The sequence below is a fragment of the Megalops cyprinoides genome, chromosome 16 (genome assembly GCF_013368585.1).
Source record: "Megalops cyprinoides isolate fMegCyp1 chromosome 16, fMegCyp1.pri, whole genome shotgun sequence".
Classification (NCBI taxonomy): domain Eukaryota; kingdom Metazoa; phylum Chordata; class Actinopteri; order Elopiformes; family Megalopidae; genus Megalops; species Megalops cyprinoides.
The window spans coordinates 9,708,950-9,731,866 of record NC_050598.1 but is presented as its reverse complement, the minus strand read 5'-3'; the positions used below and the strand labels follow the sequence as shown (position 1 = coordinate 9,731,866).

Genomic DNA, 22,917 nt, shown 5'->3' with positions numbered 1-22,917 from the left:
TAACAACCATCACCATTAACAAAATGTAGGCGGCTCAGCACTGCAGAGCTTTTTACAAAGCTGTGAGGCTCAGATGGTTGAAGCATTTATACGGGTCCGAGTCTGAGCTGTGTCATTCACTAACAATGGCCAGGAGTCTGTCACAGCAAAGCCCAATTGAATTAATTCCGCCAGGGTAGAGTGGACTTTGTCGGGTAAGGTAAGGTAGGTTTTCTGTGTGGTATTGTACGTGCATGACTGCCTACATGCACACGACCGAACAAATCCCTTTCCATGGTTCATGCAGTCTGCTTCCTAATGTTCAGTCCAGCAATATGTTATGAGTGCTGACACCTAGGACTGTTCGCTGGTTGCGTCACTGACCCCATCGCTTGCCGTGTCACTGATTGCATCGTTGACCTCGTCACTCACTGTTTCGCTGACTGCCGGAGGCCTTGTGAGGCCTTCGGGGAGCACGATCTGCTGGAACTCTCCGGAGGCGTGGGCTCCGTGGCGCACCCTCAGATGGGCTCACAGTTTCTGTCTCATCGCGCATCCAGCGGGAGGCGTCAGGTGGCCTTCAGAGAGCTCGCTCTGTGAGCACGGGGACGAAGGGACAGCTGGAGCTGGTGTGATTTGCGTGGGGGGGGGGGGGCATTTCGATTTGCGAGGAAGCCAGAGAGACATCGCGGTGGTGAAGGAGTTAATTTCCCCCGGGAGACTCAGCCCTCCCAGCAAGACTGTAACTCCAAAAATCTAATATTCTCACTGTGACGAATCAACATCCCTGTCCCAAGCAATGCGGCTCTGTCTGCTTATTTGCTGCTGTTGCTCTGGTGTCTCCAGTGCTCATGCCTGTCTTTTACTATCCATGCGATTGTGATCTACAGAAGAGAATGAGAGTGGGGACGGTCAAGTGATGCTTGATTATGTGAATCTACAGTACAAGACATGCAAAAAGTTGTTGCCTGAAGCATTTCTCCCTTACCTAGCTTCCAGTCATCTGAACCAAAGTATCTTTCAGTCCCTAGCAGTACTTGACATACAGTGTCTGGACACATTGGAGATTACACCAATGAATTTTCCTGTATGTACGCAATGAGCCATAGTGCTTTGGTTACTAGGACTACTTGAGGAGTAGAGGTGCTTATTTAAAATGTACCCCTCTTTTCCTGTAAACATATTCTGAGATCCATGAAGGGTGGGACCCTGGATCTACAGTCAGGGGTTGAGGACGAATCAGAGGATGGGAGGAGAAATGGCTGGATAACTTCACTCCAATATGCTCGGAGCTTGCTGACAAACCCGCTCTCATAGCATGCAGCTCGGGGCTGTGTGTGCCAGGCCGTCCATGGTGAATTTCAATGTGCAGTTATTCGGCAGGACTTCCTGCAAGTGGCCTTGCCAATTTGGCCCCACAGCGTGCAGCTTTCATTGTTGCCCAAATTGTATTGCTTTCCGAACAGCGCCTCTACTGTGCCAAGGATCAGTCAACGCGCTTTGTGGACACTTTGTTTCCGAGAAACCCGGGCTGCGACCACGGACGTCCAAGTCTAAACAGGAACATTTCAAAGCCTTCGCAAAATAATTATGAAAAGCGGCCTCTTTTCTCGGCTGGAGGCCTTCGAGGTTGACTCAGTGCCGCCGCGCTCTTGCGTATAGTAGTGCTGCGATAATGAATACAGCTCAATATTTTATTTACACTGAGAGTGCTGAAGCAGGTTGATGGGTGGGTGTGCGCAGCTCAGAATAAGGTCTTCATATGCGCTTCTGGAAGCAGAATGAGATTCCCTTTGCAGCTTCTCCAGCCGTTGGTGTACTGATGCGCGGGACTGGAGAGACAGCGGCCTGACAGCACCTCCAACCAGACGTAAGACCCCGTTGACCAGTCATCCGAAAGCAGATACACCCCCTCACTGTACACTGCTGTGGCAACTGTCACGCTTCTCTTACACGTGCTGCTGGTGAGATACACAAATACGGAACCCGGGGGAATATAGGAAGTGGCACCGCCTTTTCAAAGGTCTATTTTTAGTCTTGTGGGTGCAGAGAAACTAAGCTGACGAGCACAGCTCAGACCAACAGACACGCTGCAAAACCTGTTGAAAAGAATACCCCCTTTGAAACAATACGAAGAAGCAGCATTGTTTGATGGAGGTTACAGGTCTTCCATGTTATGATGACAGCAGGTGCTCGGGCAGTTGCACGGCAGCTTTCTCAACGTTCACTCGTGCCGAGACCCTGTGAAATTCCTGCGGTCTCGTCAGGCACCTGAGAGGCAGGCTTTTGGCCAAGCTGTGAGCGAACAGGCGAGCACCACAATCAGGGCCACTCGAACAGGAGAGCATTTTCAGGCATCCATTTTGGAGTGAAATTTCAGGCAGCTGGCTAAATTACCACGGGGAGAGGAACAATGCTTATTATGCTAAAATCCACGCTAATGATGTGTGCAAAATTACCCCAATTTGAGCCATGGCATTTACATTCACGAAAGGGTGAGCCTTCAGGATGGTATCTGGCCTTATGTTGTCCTCTAAAGGTCTTTGGATGCAGACACATGGGGTTTTGTCTGGCTTTCCTGTCTGGCTTTTCCTGTCCGAACGTAGAAGAATACAGGAAAAAAAAATTGATTTGTCAAAATCAAGCCATGCATTCATACACAAACCCACACCCCCCACCCCCGCACTGCCTTAATCCATCAACAAGTGACTCACTTTCCTTGCCTTGGACCCCTTAAGCGTTGAACAGCGGTAAGTGTTCTAGACCCTAACCATCGGTTAGGGCCGTGCTGAGTGTTCTGGAAAGAGGGACAACCTTTCTCTTTGTCAAGTTAAATCAATATGTCAGTGACGCAGGTGGTCTTACATTGGGGGGTGAGGTCAATGAGAGAAAGAAACAAACAGCGAGATTTGGAGGGATTCGATTCACTGGAAAGAAACTGTGTTATAGAATATGTGTTTGCACTATGCCTCATATTTTGTGCCATATGACAACCAAAAATAAACACAGAAACTAATGATGCAATGATAAAGCGATAAAGTCATACTAATGATCATGACCGATAAGGGAAATAAACTTGAGGCATGGTATGACTGGGGAACTATATTGCTTTTTGTATTGTGGCAAATTGGCTGCTGTTTAACACATACTTTGATATTTTCCTTAAGTTTATTTATATATTTTTGTCAGTGTGAGGATGTCTGTGAGTCTGTGTGTGTGTGTGTGTGTGTGTGTGTGTGTGCGTGCACGCCATATATGAGACCAAAAGGGACAATTAAGATCTACAAACAATACACCAAACAGTGATGCAGCTGCTCTTGTTCCTTGTGCTGTGGCCGTGTGGCACAACATCAACACCTGATCCTCACCTTTCGTCATGTCATGATCCACCAGGCACTAAAAAGGCCAAATATCTAGTCCAATCCCAAAGCACAGTAGCCCAGACTATGAATTCAACATGAGTCAAAGGGTCTGTTCGTAAGTATCAAGTCATCCCCACTGACGTCAGCTGACGGTGCTCGGACAGATAGCGAGGGCAGGGGGCCTGGGACCATTTTCACAGTAGGATTAACACCTCGGCCAATGTTCTTTGGGTATAGGGCAGTTTGTATTTTAGCGTTGCATCGCACCAACTACTCATGCTGCAATAGTGACGAGGAGCCTCATTACGGAGGGATTTATCTGAACAGATGGACCTAAATGCTTCCCTTATGTGGTCGGTCTGAGTCCAAAAACTACAGAGTGGCCAGTCTCCATCATGTGGGACAGCTTATGCACAGGCCCATATTTCCACTCAAAATTCTTTGCTTTTCTGTTTCTTAATGCATGCTTGCAAGAGCAAGTCATTTTCTGATGATCATTTTCGCCCCTGTCAAATGTGCCTTTTTGAGTGAATCCGCCACAGATGTTGCGGGCCTGGAAAAGTAAACGTAATTAGCGCAACCTGTACAGGATGTAGCGGATGGAACGCACTTCCAGGCTTGCTCTTCGGCCACGTCTCATAGGAATGACGCTTGTTTTAAATGTCATTAAAGACCCATTCATCATTCAGCATTCCCCTCAATTACAGGCTGCAAAAATACAGACCAAGCCTGCCCTCTTCTGGTTTTAAATAGGAGATGCTCAGAGTAGCAAAACACCAAACAGCCTGTAAAAAGCAAACTGCAAAAAAAAAAAACCTAACTTTGCTAACTGTGAAATAGAGGCTGTGTTCATGTCCAGGTGGCTTATAGGGTCAGTCTGTGTTATGAAACTGCTTCACACTCAAAGAATGAATGAAGAAATACAATGAGACTGAAGGCTTTTGTCTATGACATAAATGGCATTAGTATCACAAAATTGGCACGACATATTTCAATATAAGTTACTCAGAAGGGATGAAACAAACAAAAGAGCCAAACTCTTCCTCAAGAAAACATTCTTATCCCTGAGGTATAGGAACATTTCACACTGACCGTTATACCACAAAAGTCCCGTACAAAAGGAAATAAACGTCCTATTTTAACCCCCGTCAATAAACAGGACATCCTGTTCAAGCTGTACCAGGATAAACCTTAAGCATTAGCTACTTGATGTTGTAAATGGCTGTCACTGATGGAATTGCTTACTTCCCCTAATTTAAGTAGTTACTTCCTTTTTGTATATTCTACATCTATGGATAATACATCTATAACATGGTCACGTATATGTTTCTGTGGCCACTGGCAAGGGAAAATGGCCCTGTATGCAGCCATAAGCCCTATATACTATTTCCATATTTCAGGAAAGAAAAGGCTGACAAAGGAGGAAACTGGCGTATTAAACTGATGGAGAAGAATGGAAACATTATATATTCTCAGCAATTACTTTTTCTGAGAGCTTCACCGATGAAAGGATCTCAGATATGCCAACAATAAGAACTGATCTTCAGAAAATGTTACATAATGTTGACATGGTAAGTCAACCAGGAATAGAAATATTCATGGCTGTTGTAGTCACTCTAGGTTTTTAATAGAATCTGGTAATGATGCAAAGTGGAAGCTGCCTGTTTGCACTCCACCTATGTCCGAAAGAGCCAAACTTCCGCAATAAAATGAGAACCACAGAAACACATGTTCTGTACTTTTCTCTACTATTATTACAAGTTGTACCAGTTGACCCCATGTAGACACAACGCATTCAGTTCGGTTGGATTTGAGGAGCAGTTATGGAATAAAAGCCGAATCCTAGGTCATTTTGACCATGAGCTGTACAGTTCAGCACATAAAGGCATTACCAACATTACCAAGCATGGATTTCAGACAGTGATTGTTAAATTTAGCAGTTTTCCTGTCTATAAAGTGTTTTTTTGTACAAGTAAATAGCAAAACAAAAAAGTGTGCAGAAATGTTGAATTTGGGTCCTAAAAGATTTGTGTTACTGTTTTCTTGCTGTTGCTGTCGTGGAGCCAAACTTGCCAGTACTGCAAAGGTTATAAATATGGTAAGTTTCATGCCTTTTTAAGAATACAAGGTAAAAGTATAAACCAAAAGTCTTTTTCTGTAGCAAATATTTCTTAAAAATGTTGCACATATTGTGTCGTCAACGGACCTCCACATGCAGCTATATACATACCTGTGCCACATGACATATATATTTCAGCGATCACTTGATAAAAAATCATTTTTTTATTCTTAAAAATCTTGGAACAGTTATTCCTGTATGTGTGTGGTATTTTATTTTTCCACAAGAAAAGTTGATGTCAGAAGAGAAAATGCATTCTCAAGTTTCATATGGAGTGGCCAGGTGCAAATGCAGAGACAAGGGCGACATAAAATTCAAGAATTGGGCAATGTAGTGTAATGTCCCCATGTATCCAACAGATGGAGACAACTACCTTAGTATTGGATATTACAATACAATCTGTATTTTTCACCAACACAAAGATACAAAACTCCAAATTTACACAACTAAATTCAGCTGTCTCCATTTATAATTTAACACACTTTGTTTTTTTGTTTTTTTTGGTTTCTAATTAAATAACTAAGTAACTCAATGAGTTGATTTTTGTTATGCAAATTCATAGTAGGATGGGATTGAACTGGTTCTGGAGGGAAATGTCAAAGTAAAAGTACAAAAATGAGGCAGCATCCTAAAACTCTGATCAGAATAAAAGGTCTTAAAATGCTTAAAATCTGTTTTCTAGAGCAGGAGCCGTATTAATAACGCCTGGGTCCGGTGATACAGGGCAACATTCCTGACAGACGTGGCTATAGAATTACAAATAGGAAGACATTGGACAATAATTGGATAATTATCCTAAACATGTTTTTTGATGTTTTTTTTTTTGTTTGTTTCACATGAGTAGCAAGTACGACAAAATACATTTCACATATTAGCAGCTAATTTCATTCTACTTGAGTGTATCTTTGGCAGCAATACCATTGTGCATTACTCATAAAATCACATAGTTTCTGTAAAAAAATCTATTTTTACACTCAGAGTTATTCAATATTCAGTATTTCTATTATTTCTTTAAATTATTGAATAGGAAATGCAACATGGTAGAGTGATGTCAAGATATTACTCACAAAATGAAGTAAAAAGGCAATAGCTGCTAATGGGCTATGCTTATGTGGAGACTGGAAAGCATATAAAACATTCAAAAACAGAGTTTAAAAGCATGTTTTCAGCCGTCCCTATGTGTAGCAAACCTCCCTCTAATGACTCCTGAGGATGTGAACACTCGATGCTGTTTGCTCTTGTAAAGGCCCAGGTCACAGGAACGCTAGTCACTTCACATCAGCAGGGTGCATTCACAAGCAATAGCCAAGCATATAAATTGGTGTGCAATAATGGCACAGATAAACACACACAATCAGTATCTCAAATCAAGAGCAGCAATGTTGCACTATGTCTCAGTAAAACTGTTACAATACGTCTCAGAAAAGTGCAGATACCCTCCAGTGAGTGCAAACGTGTAAGACAAAAAAAAAAATTGATTAAAAAATCAAGCATTTACAAATAACTTAAATAAGAACAAAAACTGAAGTGTATACTGAAGTTGGAATTATTTGCATAGTGAGAGAATGTCTTATTTACAAAGGACACACAACATGGTCTGTAATCTCTGAAATAAATAGAAAGAAATTGAAGCTTAACACATTTTACTTAATATTGATTCAAAAGCATGGCTCTGTCTATCAGCAAACACTCATGTTATTGTCTCTCCCCTCTGTCAAAATCGTCATTGGGAGAAGGGAGTAAAGGTATGATTGCCATGCAGATAAATGTCAATGCGATGTTCCAGTGTCAGGTAAACTGCATTCTGAAGAAAAAATGAGGGCTAAAGAAAAGAGTCTTGAGTATACACCTCAAGGCACGTGAAGGGGGCTGAGTTCGAGAGGAGACAGAGCTGTGTTCCTGACACGTGCTCCCTCTCCCTGGTCACGTGTTTTTGGGCAGCGCTCCGGGCCCTCCCCTTTCCCCTTTCCCCTCTCACGGCTACGCCGTGGTGCCTGTGCCTGTGTCTCCTGCCAGTTCGTTCCTCAGGGCCTGAGCGCTGTCCCTGTAGGCCTGACTCAGTTCTGCGTCAGGCATGTGGTTGGCGTGGATCTCCGCCAGCTTCATGTACACCACGTAGAGCGCCCTCAGGTTCTCCCGGTCCTCCAGGGCTGCAGCCAGAGCCAGCTGGAAGTAACCCACTGCATCAAAGGCATCCTGGGAAGGGAAAAAATAACCAATGTATTAAAGGGTCTGTTGTGCCATTCCTTAAAAGGGACTGAAACCTCAAGCACAGAAGCATCTATATGTTTATGTTCAATTTGTGGCTTCAAACACAGCACATGCACAGGAATTAAGCGCATAACAAAATTACCTTGGAGTTAGTTTTGCTTTGGAGGATAGTTTTGCTTTTGGAGGATCACATTCTGTACATTTATGTGTTTAGATCACATGACGGTGTGTGACCTGAGGTTCCTGGAGCCCATGCTTGGCTTTTGATTGCTTTTCAGCTAAAAACCACAACTGAGATTGATTACAAATGGCCTCAGTAAAATGACATAGTGCGGGGCCAAGTGTGAGAATAATGGTAAGTACACTTCTGGAATTGGCCCAGACTTGTTCTGCCTTACTTCTGCTTGAATAATGCATCTGTAAAAACTGTTCACTGTTCGCCCACTTCTTGCTAATTATTTTGAGCTAAAGAAAATAAATGGAACAATGAATCAAGCACGGAACTATTTTTATCCTCATTCATTCGAGACACAGTCATTTTAATTTGTAAATTTGTTACACGATACAAAGAGAAAGTCTGGCAAAGTGCAGAGATGCACTGAGCAAAGCTCTTCCATCACATTCTAGTGAAAGCTCAATACCAATGCTAGTGCCTCTGTAATGCATTGTCATGTTCTCATCTGAACAAGTAGAAAATCGAATTTAAAAGGACCATCTGAGCAATATGGCAGTGAAAACAAATTTGAAGTTATTAAAAATCACATAGTGTGGCTTCAGTAAAGACATTGGCCACCAAATCCTGTGAAAGACAAACCGCTACTCCCCCTACCTTTAATTTGTGTAGCGTCAAATCTCCCAGTCTGCAGTACACTTTCACAAAGTATCGGGCCTCTCTGCTATGCTCCAGGACAGCACGGCTGAGTGACAGGGACTTTAAGTAGTAGTTCTCAGCCATCTCAAATTGCTGGAGGGAGAAGTACACTGTGGCCAGGCGGTGGAAAGCTGCCCTCTCTTTCAGGCGCACACCTAAGTAACAGAAACATTTCAGGAGGCTATATATGATTACCACAAATTGATTATCCAAGATTATAGTAGATTAGAGTAAGTGGAAGATTCGAAGATACATTTCTCATTCAATTAGTCTTTTGTCCAAGACTGAAGCTGTGACAGTTAAAAATCTGAATCCTAACTACATTTGAAACTGATATCATTCATGTTGTTAAACATTGCAGAAGAGTGGTCAGGCAAAAGGGCTGTATATCAAAAGGTACTGGACTGTATAGGAAACTGCCACAATTTAGTTTAGGTACTTTTACTACTGGGAGGTGTGTGTGTGTGTGTGTGTGTGTGTGGGGGGGGGGGGGTTAATGAGCTTCAGGAGCAAGAGGAGCAGCTTTTCCTAGGTGTATCTTCACTATATAAGAAATGTAAAAATGCTCCTGTTTAATTCAAAATACTTTCACAAAAGAGACATTCACTTTTAACCCTGTAATTTCAAAAAAGATCCATGAAAAGTATTCAGCATGTCCACCATCTTAAGGTGGACCCTGCCCTCCCACCCCCCTGCCTGTGGGTGTTTTGTACTGGGCCATCCATATACAAACTTCCATAACATGGAGGCAGACTGGCCCAAGCCATAATTTAACCCTGGATACGGGTGTCTATTATGACAATAAATGATGCTATTTGTGAATGCAGGCAGGACGCGTACCGGTAGCTGTGCTGATCTGCACAGCGAGAATGGCATACTGCAGGGCCTCCTCATACTGCTCCAGGTTCATCAACAGCTCAGTGATCTTACTCAAAAGCCGAAATTCTGACTGGACATCCTTGATACTTCTAGCAAAGGGCAGACTCCCGTCCTGCACGAATGTAAAATAGTACACAATTTACAGTGAAAACATAAACAAGCCAATGACAGCACATAATAGAAATGAATGTTCTTTTTATAAAATCTGTCAATATCAACCATTACTTCTGCTGTTACTGAAGATTCAAAATTTTTGACTTTTACATTTAAATTTATTGATCAACCTTGAGACAATCTATATCTGCCTGTTTCAATGAGGATCTCTGTTCTCATATACTCAAAAAAAACAAAATTCAAAAACAAAACTTTGCGGCCTTGAGGTACAAAACACAAAAACAAAAACTTGCAGCCTTGGAGCACAAAACGCAGATACAAAGACTTCTCATAATGGGAGGACTTCTCACGCGTCACACTGATCCCAGTACCATCAAATTCTTGATTCTTGGTTATTTGAATAAGTGGTGTACATGTCACCCACCTTGTCAATTACTAAAATGCTTAAATGCCAGAATTCTGCTTTATTATCTCACCATGGCAGGAAAACAATTAAATGAAACTCACAGTACTACACAAAAAAGCAGGTGGCCGTAGGCATCTACTGTTCAAATAATCAGTGCCTGCTTTGCCAGGAATTTAGAGGTATTTGATTTGTGTTTTGCAAGTTTTTATCATTGTGTTTTCTTCTTGTTTTTGTGTTTTGCACGTCAGGGCTGCAAGTTTTTCTGTTTGTATTTTGCATCCACATATCAAGGTTGCAAGTTTTTTTTTTTGTTTTGTTTTTGCATTGTTTTTTGTATTTGTGTTTTGTACCTCAGAGCCACTGTACAGAGAGATAAGGAAGGTAAGCGTGGCTGTCACCATAGCATTAGAATAGACACACAGTAACAACAGACTTTGATCCTTTTCTTATTCACAAGAGGAACAGATTATGTAACGTAAACAAATGTCTAATCATACATGCCAATGCCTTCAAGAAACCTACCCTATAGAATGGCAGAGCAGATAAGCGTTTTCTGTGTCCTTTATAGAAGACGTCCCCAGCCTCCTCGTAAATGTTCATGGCAAAGTGTGGATCATTGACTCTAAGGGCTGTTTTTACTGCCGCCTGTAAGAGATGTTTATAAAGCAACTATTTACAACAGCTGATAAGGGATTTTCCACTATCCACTCCCCTTATAAGAATCACATTTTCCCAGTGCTTTGATTTGACTCTTATAAGGGTTTCTTTTCTAAGGGGTGCATATCTGTTTGTACAAAAAGACTTCATGCAACTGATTCTTTGACAGACTGTACTGTTAAAAAGAAAAAAGAAGTTGTGTCCACATTGCTGTTCGAACTAGTGCAGAGACATGGTCCTTGAAGACTCAAAGGTCAACGCCTAACTTTTCCTCCAGACAACACTCCTGCTTAGAGTTCTCTCTGTTATGACTCCTCCTTCACTTTTCTTCCCTTTCTTTTTCTGTATCTGTCTCTCTCCCCTCTCTCTGTCAGTCAGTCTGGCTAATGCTATGAACGGATCTCAGGTGAGACTGTATCTCTTACCTGAAGGTACATGTCAGCCAGCTCATCCTCCTGGATCAGGTAATAGATTCTTCCCACCTGAAGCCATGTCTGCGATTCCTCCTCTCTTTTCCCCAGATCAATGGAGATCCGAAGACTTTGCTTGGTGTAGTCCAGTGACTTCCTTGAAGACCTGAAAAATGTCCTTAAATTAATTCTGAAGACCGATGCTAAGCCATTATTTGCAGCACAAATGTCATGCTGTGATATCAGCTGTGCTGTGTGTCGAGCATTAAACACCTGTGTGTATTTTAGGCCAGCGGCTTATCTGAAGAATAAAGCAAACCAAATTATGGAAAGTGCCTGATAAGAGAGAATAAATATTTTATCTTTCTTATTTTCTTTGAATGAACTGTAGCTGAAGCATCACTTTTAAACAGCAAGCACTTACATAAACAACTAGACATAATATTTTGACATGACAGGACATGAAACTCATCCAGTCACAAAAACAGTACAGAATTCAGTCCACTAAGTCCAAGGAACCACAGATTCAAGATCCAGACCTGAAATCTATAATATCTGGACAAGCTGATCAACAAAGACATACGGGAGAAGCATGCAATAACAAACAAGTGTCTTACTTCTCTGTGTTTAATGAGAGATACAGACTACTGAGGATCTCCAGGTATTCTCCCTCTAGTCTCTTGTCCTTGAGCTCCCGTGATAGTGCCACACAGTGTTCGTAGTAGATAATACACTGTCCATACAACAGCAAGTCTGCATACAAACGACTCAGTGCTTTAGCCACCACCATCTGACCTACAGTGACCAGAGAGGAGGACAGAAGTCAACTAGGGCATCATACATGCTAGAAACAATTTATTTTTAGTTTTATACTATTTTTATTTATATATATATACGATTTGGTTTTATTAACTGGGTACTGAAGGAATTGAACGAGAAGGTTCTAGCAGAGCTGATTCGTTTTATTTGAATGTCCACTCACTGTGAAGGTTCTTGGCACTGATGGCGATCAGCAGCCCCATCTCGTAGCACACCCTCACGTTCTGGGTCATCCCCCTGTCTCTGTAGCTCCTCCCCAGCCAGAGGAAGGCCTGCGCGTGCTCGCCGTCCGTGGGGCTCTCCGACAGCTCCAGGAAGAGCCGCAGGGACCGGTGGAGAAAGCGCTCCGCCAGCGCTGGGGCCCCGACGGACAGCGCCAGGCAGCCCAGGTTGGCCAGGGCCAGCGCCTCGTTGCGCTTGTTCCCGTTCTCGCGGGAGATCTGCAGCGCGCAGTAGAAGTGGCGGGCGGCCTCCGGGACCCGCCCCTCTTTCCTGAGGCACAGAGCCAGCAGGTTGTAGACCACGCCCCTCTGGGTGGGGCTGTCCGTCTCGTGGAGAGACTGCAGTAGGGGCCTCAGGGTGACGGAGGCTCCCTCCGGCTCCCCCGTCAGCACCAGCAGCCAGGCCAGCAGCACAGAGGCCTCGAAACCCTCCTCCTCGCTGATGTGGCCCCCGGTCTGCATGGCCCGCTGGGCGCACTGGACGGCCTTATCCAGCGCGCCATGCTGCTGGTACACGCTAGCCAGGCTCAGGCACAAGTCCCTCTGGGTCTTCATGTCGTCCCCCTGGCTAGCAATGGACAGGGCTTGCTGGAGGTACACCACGATCTGCGCCGGGAGCAGCGTGGTGCCCTCTCTCCACTGCGGGTTGAGCCTAACGGAGTTCTTAATGAAGAGCTCGATCTTCTGGAAAGCATCCTGCAAGGTCCTGCCCTGCCCTGAGTCCAAGCTCAGTGCTGCCAAAGTGAGGTAGGGTAAGTATTTCTTATGGTAGAGCCTGCTCAGCATCCAGTTCAGATCCACCGGGACGATGGACCTCTCTGCCTCCTCGGAGAGGCTGATGGTGAGGAACTGCAGCCTCTCCACAAACGGCAGGGCATCCTCCATCTTCCTCAGCTGCAAGAAAAGGTCCACGATGAGAAAGCAGGTCCGAGCCTCCAGGTGCTTGTCGCTCTCCACGATGGCCCTGCGGAGGACAAGCTTCAGGACCTCGAACTCGTCGACGGAGCAGAAGTCGTGCTGGGGCAGGCAGAGCAGCAACGCGCTGGCCTTCTCCAGCGTGAGGTGGAGCTTCTCAGTCAGCCTCTGCTTCAGGTAGATGGCCGTGAGGTTGGTGTAGAGGGCGATCAGGAGGAGGAGATCGGCAAAGCCGTCCACCGGTACGCCCAGGGCCTCCTCGAAGTACACTCTGGCCTGGGAGTACTTGCTCTTTTTGGCACAGAGCCGGCCCAGTAGGAAGCACACCCGCCTGTGGGCCCAGCACATCCTGTTTTTCTTTGCACTTTCCCTCACGCTCTCCAGGTGCTGGAGCAGCTCTTCCTCTAGGAACCCGCTGAAGGTGGTGTCCAGGAAGGAGTAGGAGAGGTCGTACAGTGCCCGGAAGGACTCTTGGAACTGGTCCTGGTTGAGGAGGGTGAGGGTGGGGTCATAAAGCTCAGCCTCCTCGGCCTCCCAGCTGCTCTCATCCAAGAAGTGCGGAGGGTCCTCCTCAAATTCATCCATCTCTTTGAAGGTGTCATCCAGGGTGAAGGAGAGGGCCTCATTGTCCCTCTCCAGGTGACTCTGGGAGGCATAGACGGATGGCCGTGGTGATGAATGGTATGGGGGCGTGTCACTTTTCTCCGATATCATGCTCTGGCGGGCGCTGACTGGGGGCTTATGCTCTGAAAGAGGTCAATGCAAACCCAGTCTTTAGAAAACTCCATTATTCGTGTCCAGTCTCTGTAGCATGTGAATTATTTATACATATTGATTTCTGTTTTCTGTATTACGTGTACTATTTTGCACTTCTTGTAATCCAATAATTGGTCTGAAGTATAGTCAGATATACTGATGTCATGATGTACAGTTGTAATGAAACAGTGATAAAACATGTTGAAAAAAACATTCATGCAGAGCACATTTATAACAGTGCATAAGTAAAAAAAAACTGAACACTGATGTGATAATTTCCCCTGTATTTACCTTGCTTTGGTTGATTTTTGACGTAAGCGAAGTCCGATTTGTCCAATCTATCTGCACAATCAAGACAGACGCCAGTCAGAGGGTTTCCCTCGGTGTTTATGAAACAGAAAGCCAGTCATTGAGTGACATTACACTGAAGCTACCAAAGAGGACCTCTCAATAGGCCGTCACAGTCCTCACCTAATCTATACACAGTGCTGATGTCAGTGGTGGAGAGCTTGTTCAAGAGGCCAGTGTAGTACTGTTCGGCGCAGGGGTTAAACTGAGACAGTGTCGCCTTCTCTTCCTCGCTGAGAAAGACCAATTGTCCGTCTCTGGGAGAGGGCAACAAAGGCAGCTTTATCAACACATGACTCTCATTTCAACCTTTCCATCACAACCCCCCCCACCACCAATAAAAGAAACTTTAATCACCCAAAGGTCAGAAAATAGATAAATAAGGTGACCTCAAACATACAAGCTCACATCTTTTTTTTTGTTTTCAAAAAGCTGGTCTGTAGACTTAGGGTAAATGAGGAAATACAGATGAGGAATCTTTTTGTGTAGTTCTGTCAATGTATAAAATAGTTGTTATGTGTTATTGCAAAGTAACTGTTCAATGTTTATTACAATAATTATTTGTACTCATTTATCGTGAAAACATCAAGGTAAATTATTTTACAAATAAATGTCTTGTGCAAGGATGCAACAACAATGTTCCACATGGGATCTGAACACTTTTTCTTATGACACTAGATCGTATACCATACCGCCACCAGAGAACTATGACCTCATTGTCAAGACATGACTCATGCAATCTCCTACTATGGGTGAGCTCACAGTGGTCTGATGTTCTCCGGCTTCACATGAATCTTCTGGACAAATCCTGTCTGGCCACTGGAGAAGTGCTTTCCTATGAACATGTCCAGGCTGGCGAACAGGAAGCCCACCACCTCAATCAGGTCCCCCTGGCTGAATTGGAGTTCATCTTGCCCTGTAGGGTTGTGGTCCACTGCTGCTACACAGGTACCCACCACTAGAAAAGCATTACAGGGGTATAGGGCAAACCTGAACCACATGGACCAATTACATTTATGTATGGAAAAGATTAGAAGTGAAAACAAATGAAAATTTGTGTTTGGCTTCAGTAGTGGATAGATATATAAAAGTATTATATGGTCATAGTTGACAAAATGCCAGTTACACAGACACATCTAATCTGCATAATGGTGTAATGTATGTAAAATACATTAAGGGTCATAAGACACTCACCAATAGGATGATACAACTGCCCTTTAGTAGCTGGGGAGCCTGCAGCACTTCCTGGGTATTTCCTGAGAAACCACCTGAAAGAAAGATCAAATGATGATGATGGCACCCTCTTGACTTGTAAATCTGGGATTGTATCAATTCATCTTATTATTAATATTCAAAGTAAAACTGATTGGAGTTGAGTCAACCAGCTTTTGGATATTGAACCCAGGGAAAGTGGTTGAACAATTGGGCATTGTTTCATTTTCTCAGGGAGCATCTCTAAATGCCCTTGAAAAGGCATTTTATCTTGGTCTCGACAAATATATACCAGCTAAAAACAGATTTATATGTATCTCATGATTTTACAGAATAGATCTTCTGAGAAAACTGTATTTGAAATTCAGTCTCAGCTATTGTGTTTGGCTGAACACATTGAACACCTTGCACAGAACACCAAAGGGCTCTCTGGGACTGTTTGTCTACATCTAGCCATATGCAATTTTTCATTTCAATGTACAGTATATGGACCTACTGCATAGGTCAATTCCCAAAATAATACATTAAAGACTATGATTAGTAATAGTGGCTGTGAAAACACTACAAGCTGCTTTAGTTACTCACTGGTAGAAAGGGTAGGGCAGGGGCTGCATGGAGTGCACTGGCACCAGGCCATGCTGACCAGTAGCCAGCAGCGTGCCCTCCCACATGGTGTCCTGCCCAATGTCCCTCACCATGACCAGGTCGTTCTTCCTGTACGCCAGGTCCTCATCCTCTGAGGGCTCACTGTTGGACAGAGCCTTTGCAAAGAAGGACCCTGAACACAAAAGGAGCAAAGTCACCAAAAGGGCTTGATGTTCCATCCACGATGTTTTCAGGCAGCAGTGTGGAGACTTCTTACACGGGTGCTTTGAAAGGAACAGGGTGGCAGTGTAGCATAGTGGTAAGGAGCAGGAAAGGTTGCTGATTTGATTCCCCACTGGAGCACTGCTGTTGTACCCTTAGGCAAGGCATTTAACCCGAAATTGCCTTAGTAAATATCCAGCTGCATAAATGGTAATATATAAAAAACTTTACCCAATGTAAGTCGCTGTGGATGAGAGCATCTGCTAAATGCCCATAATGTAATGGAACAAGCCTGACTTGGATTGTAGGGCCAAATGAAGTCTTTTATATAACTTATACTAAACATAAATTACTTAAGTCAGCTCTGTGATACAGCCCCCAGGAGCTAGTGTTTCAGCTAACTGGCTACCAGTAGCACTAATTGGTGGTTGGTTACCACCATGAGGAATGTAGGATGTAAAAGAGCTAGACATCTGTCAACCTCCCATAGTAAACTGCACCTCAAGACAATGTAAGGAAACAGAGGTTGTTTTTAATAGAGTTGTGTCTGCTTAGGCTATCAACTTACATGTGGCCGATGGAAACAAGCCAGCAGGTGTCTTTACATTACAAATGAGAAATATGTCTGGCATGGCAACTTGGAGGAGTGCTACTGTTGGCGGAAAAAACCACAACTGCCTCTGAAGGATGTCAGCCATGGGTTGATAGCTTTGAACATCGTTCAGTCCATTGCTAGCCTGGAACGGGTGCGTCCAGTTTGTTCCAGTTCGAGTTATCCTGCCCTACAGCAAAACGCATACACACATGCAGCAGTTCTCCCATAGTATAACACCTTACAAATATGTTTCAGTGCATGAGCCCTGCCTTTTATAACAAGGAAATTATTATGGGGTTTACTGTAAAGATAAGATGTAGAGAATGCAGACTATCTGAAGCATGATGTTTACAAACTGAAAGCGTAACTGAAAAAGGATTCAGCCCATGTGCATTTTAGTGTTTACTTAGCAGGCGTCCTCTTCCAGAATGACTTACATAGCATACATCTGCCATATTAAACTTTTATAGAGCTGGATATTCACCAAAGCACTTAAGGTTAAGTACTTTGTCCAAGGGTGTAAGCCACTGACTCTGGTTGCCAGTTCAGTTGCCTAACCCTATCTCCGGCTGCTATTTCACAGGACCATTGTCTGTGTTCTCTATGCTATGAGCTGAGCTCAGGGGTCAGACAGAGAGGTTAGAGTGAGTGTTGGGAGAGTGTGGCTCAGTGAACCTCGTAATTGTTGGAACTGTCATGTGCTGTCAATCACTGAGTCATATGAGCCACACATTGGGGAGTTTGTGAAGCCTCACACCCATACTGTCTAGGTAGAGTTCTTGCCTTCCTGCAGGAGGAGCCCCAGGTAGAGCGTGGCCAGGTGCTCTTCATCCACCGTCACACATATCTCCACATCACTCAGACGGGCCGAGTCCAGCCAGAAGGCCTGGTCACAGAGGAAGTTCTCCAGGCACCGTGCCACATAACCTGGTGAAAGCGCAGCATTGCCATATCATTGCCTTCATCACACATTGACAAACCAAGAGTTACCAAAACCAGCCGCACACTTCCAGAGGGCTGCACCCCCGCCCACCCCTATTGCACTCCAGCACGATCCCTGCCCTACCTAAAGCCAGGTAGGTGGAGAACTTCCAGATCTCCTCGACTGTCTTGAACGTGATGACGAAGCAGTCCTTCTCAGCGTGCACTGACAACAGACGCGCAGACAGGTCCTAAACAGCGAGAGATGGGATAGCGGGATCGTCAGTGTCAGCAAGTACCCCGAGCACTCGAACAAAACTCAAAGCTCAGCTGTTATTGCCGAGTCTTGTCTCTGTGTGTTCCTGTTTTGCACACGAGTATACATCTTTAAATTAGATTAGATTAGATTAGAAAGGTCGTTGGATGAAGTGAAGATGAGTTCGGGGCGGAGCACAAATCCCTCCCTCGCTCCGCTCCCTCCGCCGTCCCAATGCACCCAACTGACCTTGAAGAGCTGAATGACATCTTGGCTGTTGCTCTCCACCACCCTCAGTCGTGTGCGTAGCGCCTCCTGCAGGTCACTGTCCGGCTCTGCGCTGGACCGCCGCCTCCCGCTGAACACCAGCAGCACATCTGCGCATCAGGAAACATGTGTTTGAGTCCAGGTGTATGACAAAAACATTATGTACTGTGTAGGTGAAAATATAACTGATTAATATAACTGAGATTAAAATTGGTCCAAAGTGCTCTATACGGAAGATAAACAGTAGCATGGTGTTGGGACCATACTTTTGCAGAGTAATGAATGGAATTGGGGAATTTTGTAAAAACAGTAAAGCAGTGGCCCTTTTGGTGTATGGAGGACAGACATTGGCAAGTATAGTACAACATACAAAGAGAAGTCAAGGGAGGTCATCCCGCATTCCAGCTTTTCAAGTGCATTTAATGGAACTGTATATGGTAAAACTGTACATGGAAATCGGTGGAGGGGTGGTGGTGGTGGTGGGGGGGGGGGGTGGGCCTGCTGAATGCTTCACATTGCTGTAATGGGGTTATTACTCTGAGGAAGAACAGATGGATGGACTGAGAGCTCGTCTCATGGCACCCCGCGCTCTGTGAGATTCTGCGGCTGCCGGAGCAAGGAACAGCTGGGAACGCTTGATTGCCGCTAAAATATTAAATATGAGTTTCAAGATGTTTCGCCGCTGACCCGCTGTGGGTCAAACAACACCAGATTGCGGGATTAAAAGGAACCGCTGTGTAATTGATAATGAAGCTGCGCTCCCACTGTCATCAAAGTCGCAGAGCCCCAAAGTGAGAGCATGTGGACCATTCATCAGACAGGGCAAGGCGATATATTTGGGAAAGCACTTGGAGAAAAGATTAAAGATGTGATTAAAGATGAGTGACTGTCGTAATTGGAAACTCATGGACCTGCAATGGTGAGAAAATGAGTGAGAGCGAGACGCAGGCGGAGTAATTGGCTTTGACGACGACTTTGGTTTGACTGAGTGTGGCTGCTGATGGCTGTGTGTACACTGTGACTGAGTGTTAGCGATTCCGCTCGCATGAGCGTGACGCGGGACGCCCCCGAGGTGGCGGTTGGCGCTCACCTGACGAGAACCTCTCCCCCACCGCCAGAGATACAGTGCTCCCCCTGCTGAACGCCTCCTTCTCTCTCCAGTAACTGCCGGAGTCCGGGTCTGGCTCCACTTCCTGCTCTGGTGCGGGGTCCTCCTCGCCTGCCCCAAAAAACAAGGACACGCATCAACCAGACACCCACGTGACCGAAAACTTTGTTTGGTGATAGCCAAAGCACTGTGAGTGTAAATGCTTTCAGTGGTTAAAATTCAAATGCAGTCTATTTAAAGTATTGTCAAAACAAATACACTGACGTCTCATTTTCATTGCTTTACATTCCTCCCATGGCCATTGCTATCTCCAGTCTGAAACTGGTTACACAAAGAGATCCCAAAATATGCAAACAGGAAGTAAAAAATTCAGACCTTTAATTAAATACATGAATGACACTGCTGTTATTCACTGTTTCTATAGCGCCCATTGTGCTCTTGCATTTCTCACACACTGGGATGTAAAACAGTGCTTCAACACACCCTTGCTTTTTTGGATGAGGAGAGAGGTTTGCATTTGAGAGGTCCTCATTCCGTTAACTAAAATAAATGAGCCCTGTTGAAATAGTCATGCTAGCATTATTTCTAATGCTCTATATGGTGTTTTGTTCATATCAGTGATTACATGAGAATTATATTAATGAGTGTGCAGTTTCCTACTGCTTTGTGTAAACAGGATCTGGAGACTATGTAGTGTCTATAAATATCTATGGTAGCAGATGCTGAGAATGGTCGAATTTCCTTGCTTTACAATGATAACGGCTTTCCCAGATTGTGCATTGTAAGGAGAGGATGTCCCCGATGCTTCCTCATTTTGTAGACTGGTCACACAGACTTTGGAACAGAAAGTCTTTGTTAAAACAAGAGCAATTGCCTCATTTCCAGACAATAAATAAACTCTCTCATTTCACGTTTCTTACCATAAACCATTTGTTCACTGTTTGAGCGCTTATCAACTTATGGTGTTACCAGCGCATTAAAACACATCTGTTTGCCCACATCACTATTGAAAGACTATACTGAGAAGCAAAAAGATAACTTTGACATATCATGATCTTACCTGTAGTCATGATGTCATTTCCTGGGAAGAGCTCATTGGCTCCAGCCAGGGTGTACGGTGGCTCCCTCCATAGGGCATCTAGCTCGGCAGGCGATATGTCTGTGAAGAGGAAAGCAGGTTTACAGTGTAGTACGTTTGCTGAATGGTTGTGTGATGGCTAAGCGAGGGTCAGGGGCACAGTGACACAAAGATGCACGGCAACACTGCACAGTAAACAACTCCACCAACAGGCAACTTTCCACGAGCAGCAGCCTCAGACATGGCGATGGCCTGGCAGGCACCGACACGGATGCACACACGACAGCACATGTACCCTTGGTGAAGTGGTCTCGAAGGCAACAACACTGGTCTGAGAGGGTTTGCTTAGGAGGCTAGATGCCACTTGCACCATCATTTGTCTGGCTGCAAAAACACCAGGGAGGATTTAACTGTCAACATCCCGACTTGACACCCTTCGCTAAAGGGACCCCCCAGTCCAGCCAAAACATGACTCAACAGACTGTTTACCAGTCGCTGCCTTTCAAAACAAGACGGAGAGACACAAAGCGTTGACGCATACATGGGGGGAAAAATACAGCTAACTTAATATTCCCGACAGCATGCTGCGGAGTTAGTGACAACACCACTGAGCGGCACACACAGCGTTCCATGCAAAGACCCGGTCATGCCCATTACCTTCATTAGTTAATGCATTACCCATACTGCACGGAAATACACAGATGTTTGTCTGCACAAGTTACTCTTCCTTCTCATGGCAAAAGGCATGAGAACCGGGGCGGGGACGAACCTGAAAACAAGAAGCAGTTTCTCAGAGACGGTCCTGAGCAGCACAGCGCCATGCGGGGTCCGTTTCCGGCGGGGCACCGGGATCGGCGCCCCTGCGTGCAGTCTCGTGTCCCGGGGATCAGCTGCGCTTTTGCAGACGAACTGCGATGCAGCTCGCAAGTAGCTGTGGTTCTCTCCCTCTCCCTCTCTCTCTCTCTCTCTCCCTCTGTCTGTCTCTCTCTCCCTCTCTCCTCTCTCCTCTCTCTCGCTCTCCCCAGGCTCTCAATGCACAAAGCGCTCTGTGCTGCACTGTGCTGTTGGCATGCTTGTGTGGGTCGCTCGGTGCCCCCGTGTGCCAGGGGGCCCCTGTGAGCCAGACCTCACGTTCGCGGTTGCATTGCTCGCACTGATAAACATTCTGAAAAATGTGTATGCTCCAGTCTGTTCCGCTCTGTCACCCAGACTGATATCGATGGCCAGATTCAGTTGACATTACCATGATTTCATTTCTGTGGTACAGTTGTGAAGCATGCTCTGTTGCTGCTTGCAATAATGCCACTGAGCCCCACCTAGACTTCTGTCACATAGTGAAATATTAAGCAAGGCTCTTTGGTATCTCCCACATGGGAAGGTTCCGGGGGCAGCCATGCCAGCCAGAAGGCTGAACTTGCAGCCCGATGCTGATGCTCTCACCCTTATTGCGCAACCTTTATTATTTTGACACAGCTTTCTCCGCAGACGTTCGCGGGATGAACTTGAGCAGCGCTCGACGTCTACCCCCGCAGATTCCAGGGGGCGCTGTGGAGCCCTCACTGGAGCCTCAGGTTTGGAACATGCCGCAGCTGACGCTCGCACAGACTGTGGCTTTGTGCGGGCTCGGGGGAGGGAGAGGATTCCAGCCTGGGCGCTGTTGCCGGGACGCAGACGGAGAGAACAGCGGAAGAGGCTCATAACGCCGAGAGCCGAGAGCCGAGAGCAGACGGCTGGCTCTTTGTCCTCCTCTGCTGGCACTTTGTGCCAGCCAGATTGATCTTCTCCTGAGAGCTAAGAAGTCTTAAACGTTGGATTTTGACTGCGTGTGTTTATGTTTGAGCATTTCTGTAAGTGTGTGTGTGTGTGTGTGAGTGTGAGTGTGTGTGTGTATGAAAGCGTGTCGTGTAAATGGATCAGACTACTCATATCCCTCCACACCCCCCCTCCCCACCCCCACCCCACTTCCCCACAGTTATTGTTTATATTGCAAAGACGGAAAGCAATGGCTCGGAAGATGTAAGACAATAGTCTATTAGCCTGGTGCTCAAGCAACATTATGCCCATTAGGTAAGAGTGATTTTCTTAGGTCTCTTCGTGCTGAAACAGTCCAGAGTGCATCAGCAGCAAGAATGGAAGCCCCCCTGATGCCCCGGCTGGGCGCAGACAGGCAGGATGAATTATTTATCTGCACACAGTCACAACACACGCACACCTTCCGACAGCATCTGGGAAGGAGACTGAACTTTGCCTGTCAGAGTTTAACTGCAATGGCACGACTCTCCTGAGACACAGCGCTTGCCCCGCAGCTGAAAGCTGAAAACCCTCTCATGAGCTGCGAGTGTCATTAAACGCAGTTTAGCTCAAAGGCAGGCAACCCTGCTCTTGAAAGTACTACAATCCTGCAGAATTTTTGATGTCTCTGAATGGAGGGTGCATATTCACCTGACTGATATTAGCGTAACTATTAGAGGTTGAGATTGAAGCAAAAGCCTGAATGATTTCCAGTGATCCAAAACCAGGATTGCCCACACCAGCTACAACTGATGCGCAATGACGTGACATCACTGAGTTGTAGCTCAAAAGTTTTCACATTTTTATTCTTTCTT

At 45.3% G+C, this 22,917-nt stretch overlaps 1 protein-coding gene across 1 annotated transcript; it reads right to left on the bottom strand.

Annotated features, from left to right (window-relative positions):
• Nucleotides 1–6,511: 6,511 nt before the first annotated feature.
• sh3tc2 (SH3 domain and tetratricopeptide repeats 2) lies at nucleotides 6,512–21,219 on the bottom strand. Its single transcript, XM_036548980.1, has 18 exons — nucleotides 21,081–21,219; nucleotides 20,294–20,392; nucleotides 19,216–19,344; nucleotides 18,108–18,235; nucleotides 17,748–17,853; nucleotides 17,465–17,608; nucleotides 15,865–16,057; nucleotides 15,262–15,335; nucleotides 14,830–15,025; nucleotides 14,191–14,324; nucleotides 14,011–14,061; nucleotides 11,991–13,709; nucleotides 11,626–11,803; nucleotides 11,024–11,174; nucleotides 10,464–10,586; nucleotides 9,383–9,533; nucleotides 8,501–8,697; nucleotides 6,512–7,656 (listed from the first exon to the last, which is right to left on the bottom strand). Exons 1-18 carry the CDS (start codon nucleotides 21,130–21,132, stop codon nucleotides 7,441–7,443), a joined length of 4,041 nt encoding a protein of 1,346 aa, XP_036404873.1. The 5' UTR covers nucleotides 21,133–21,219; the 3' UTR covers nucleotides 6,512–7,440.
• Nucleotides 21,220–22,917: the final 1,698 nt, after the last annotated feature.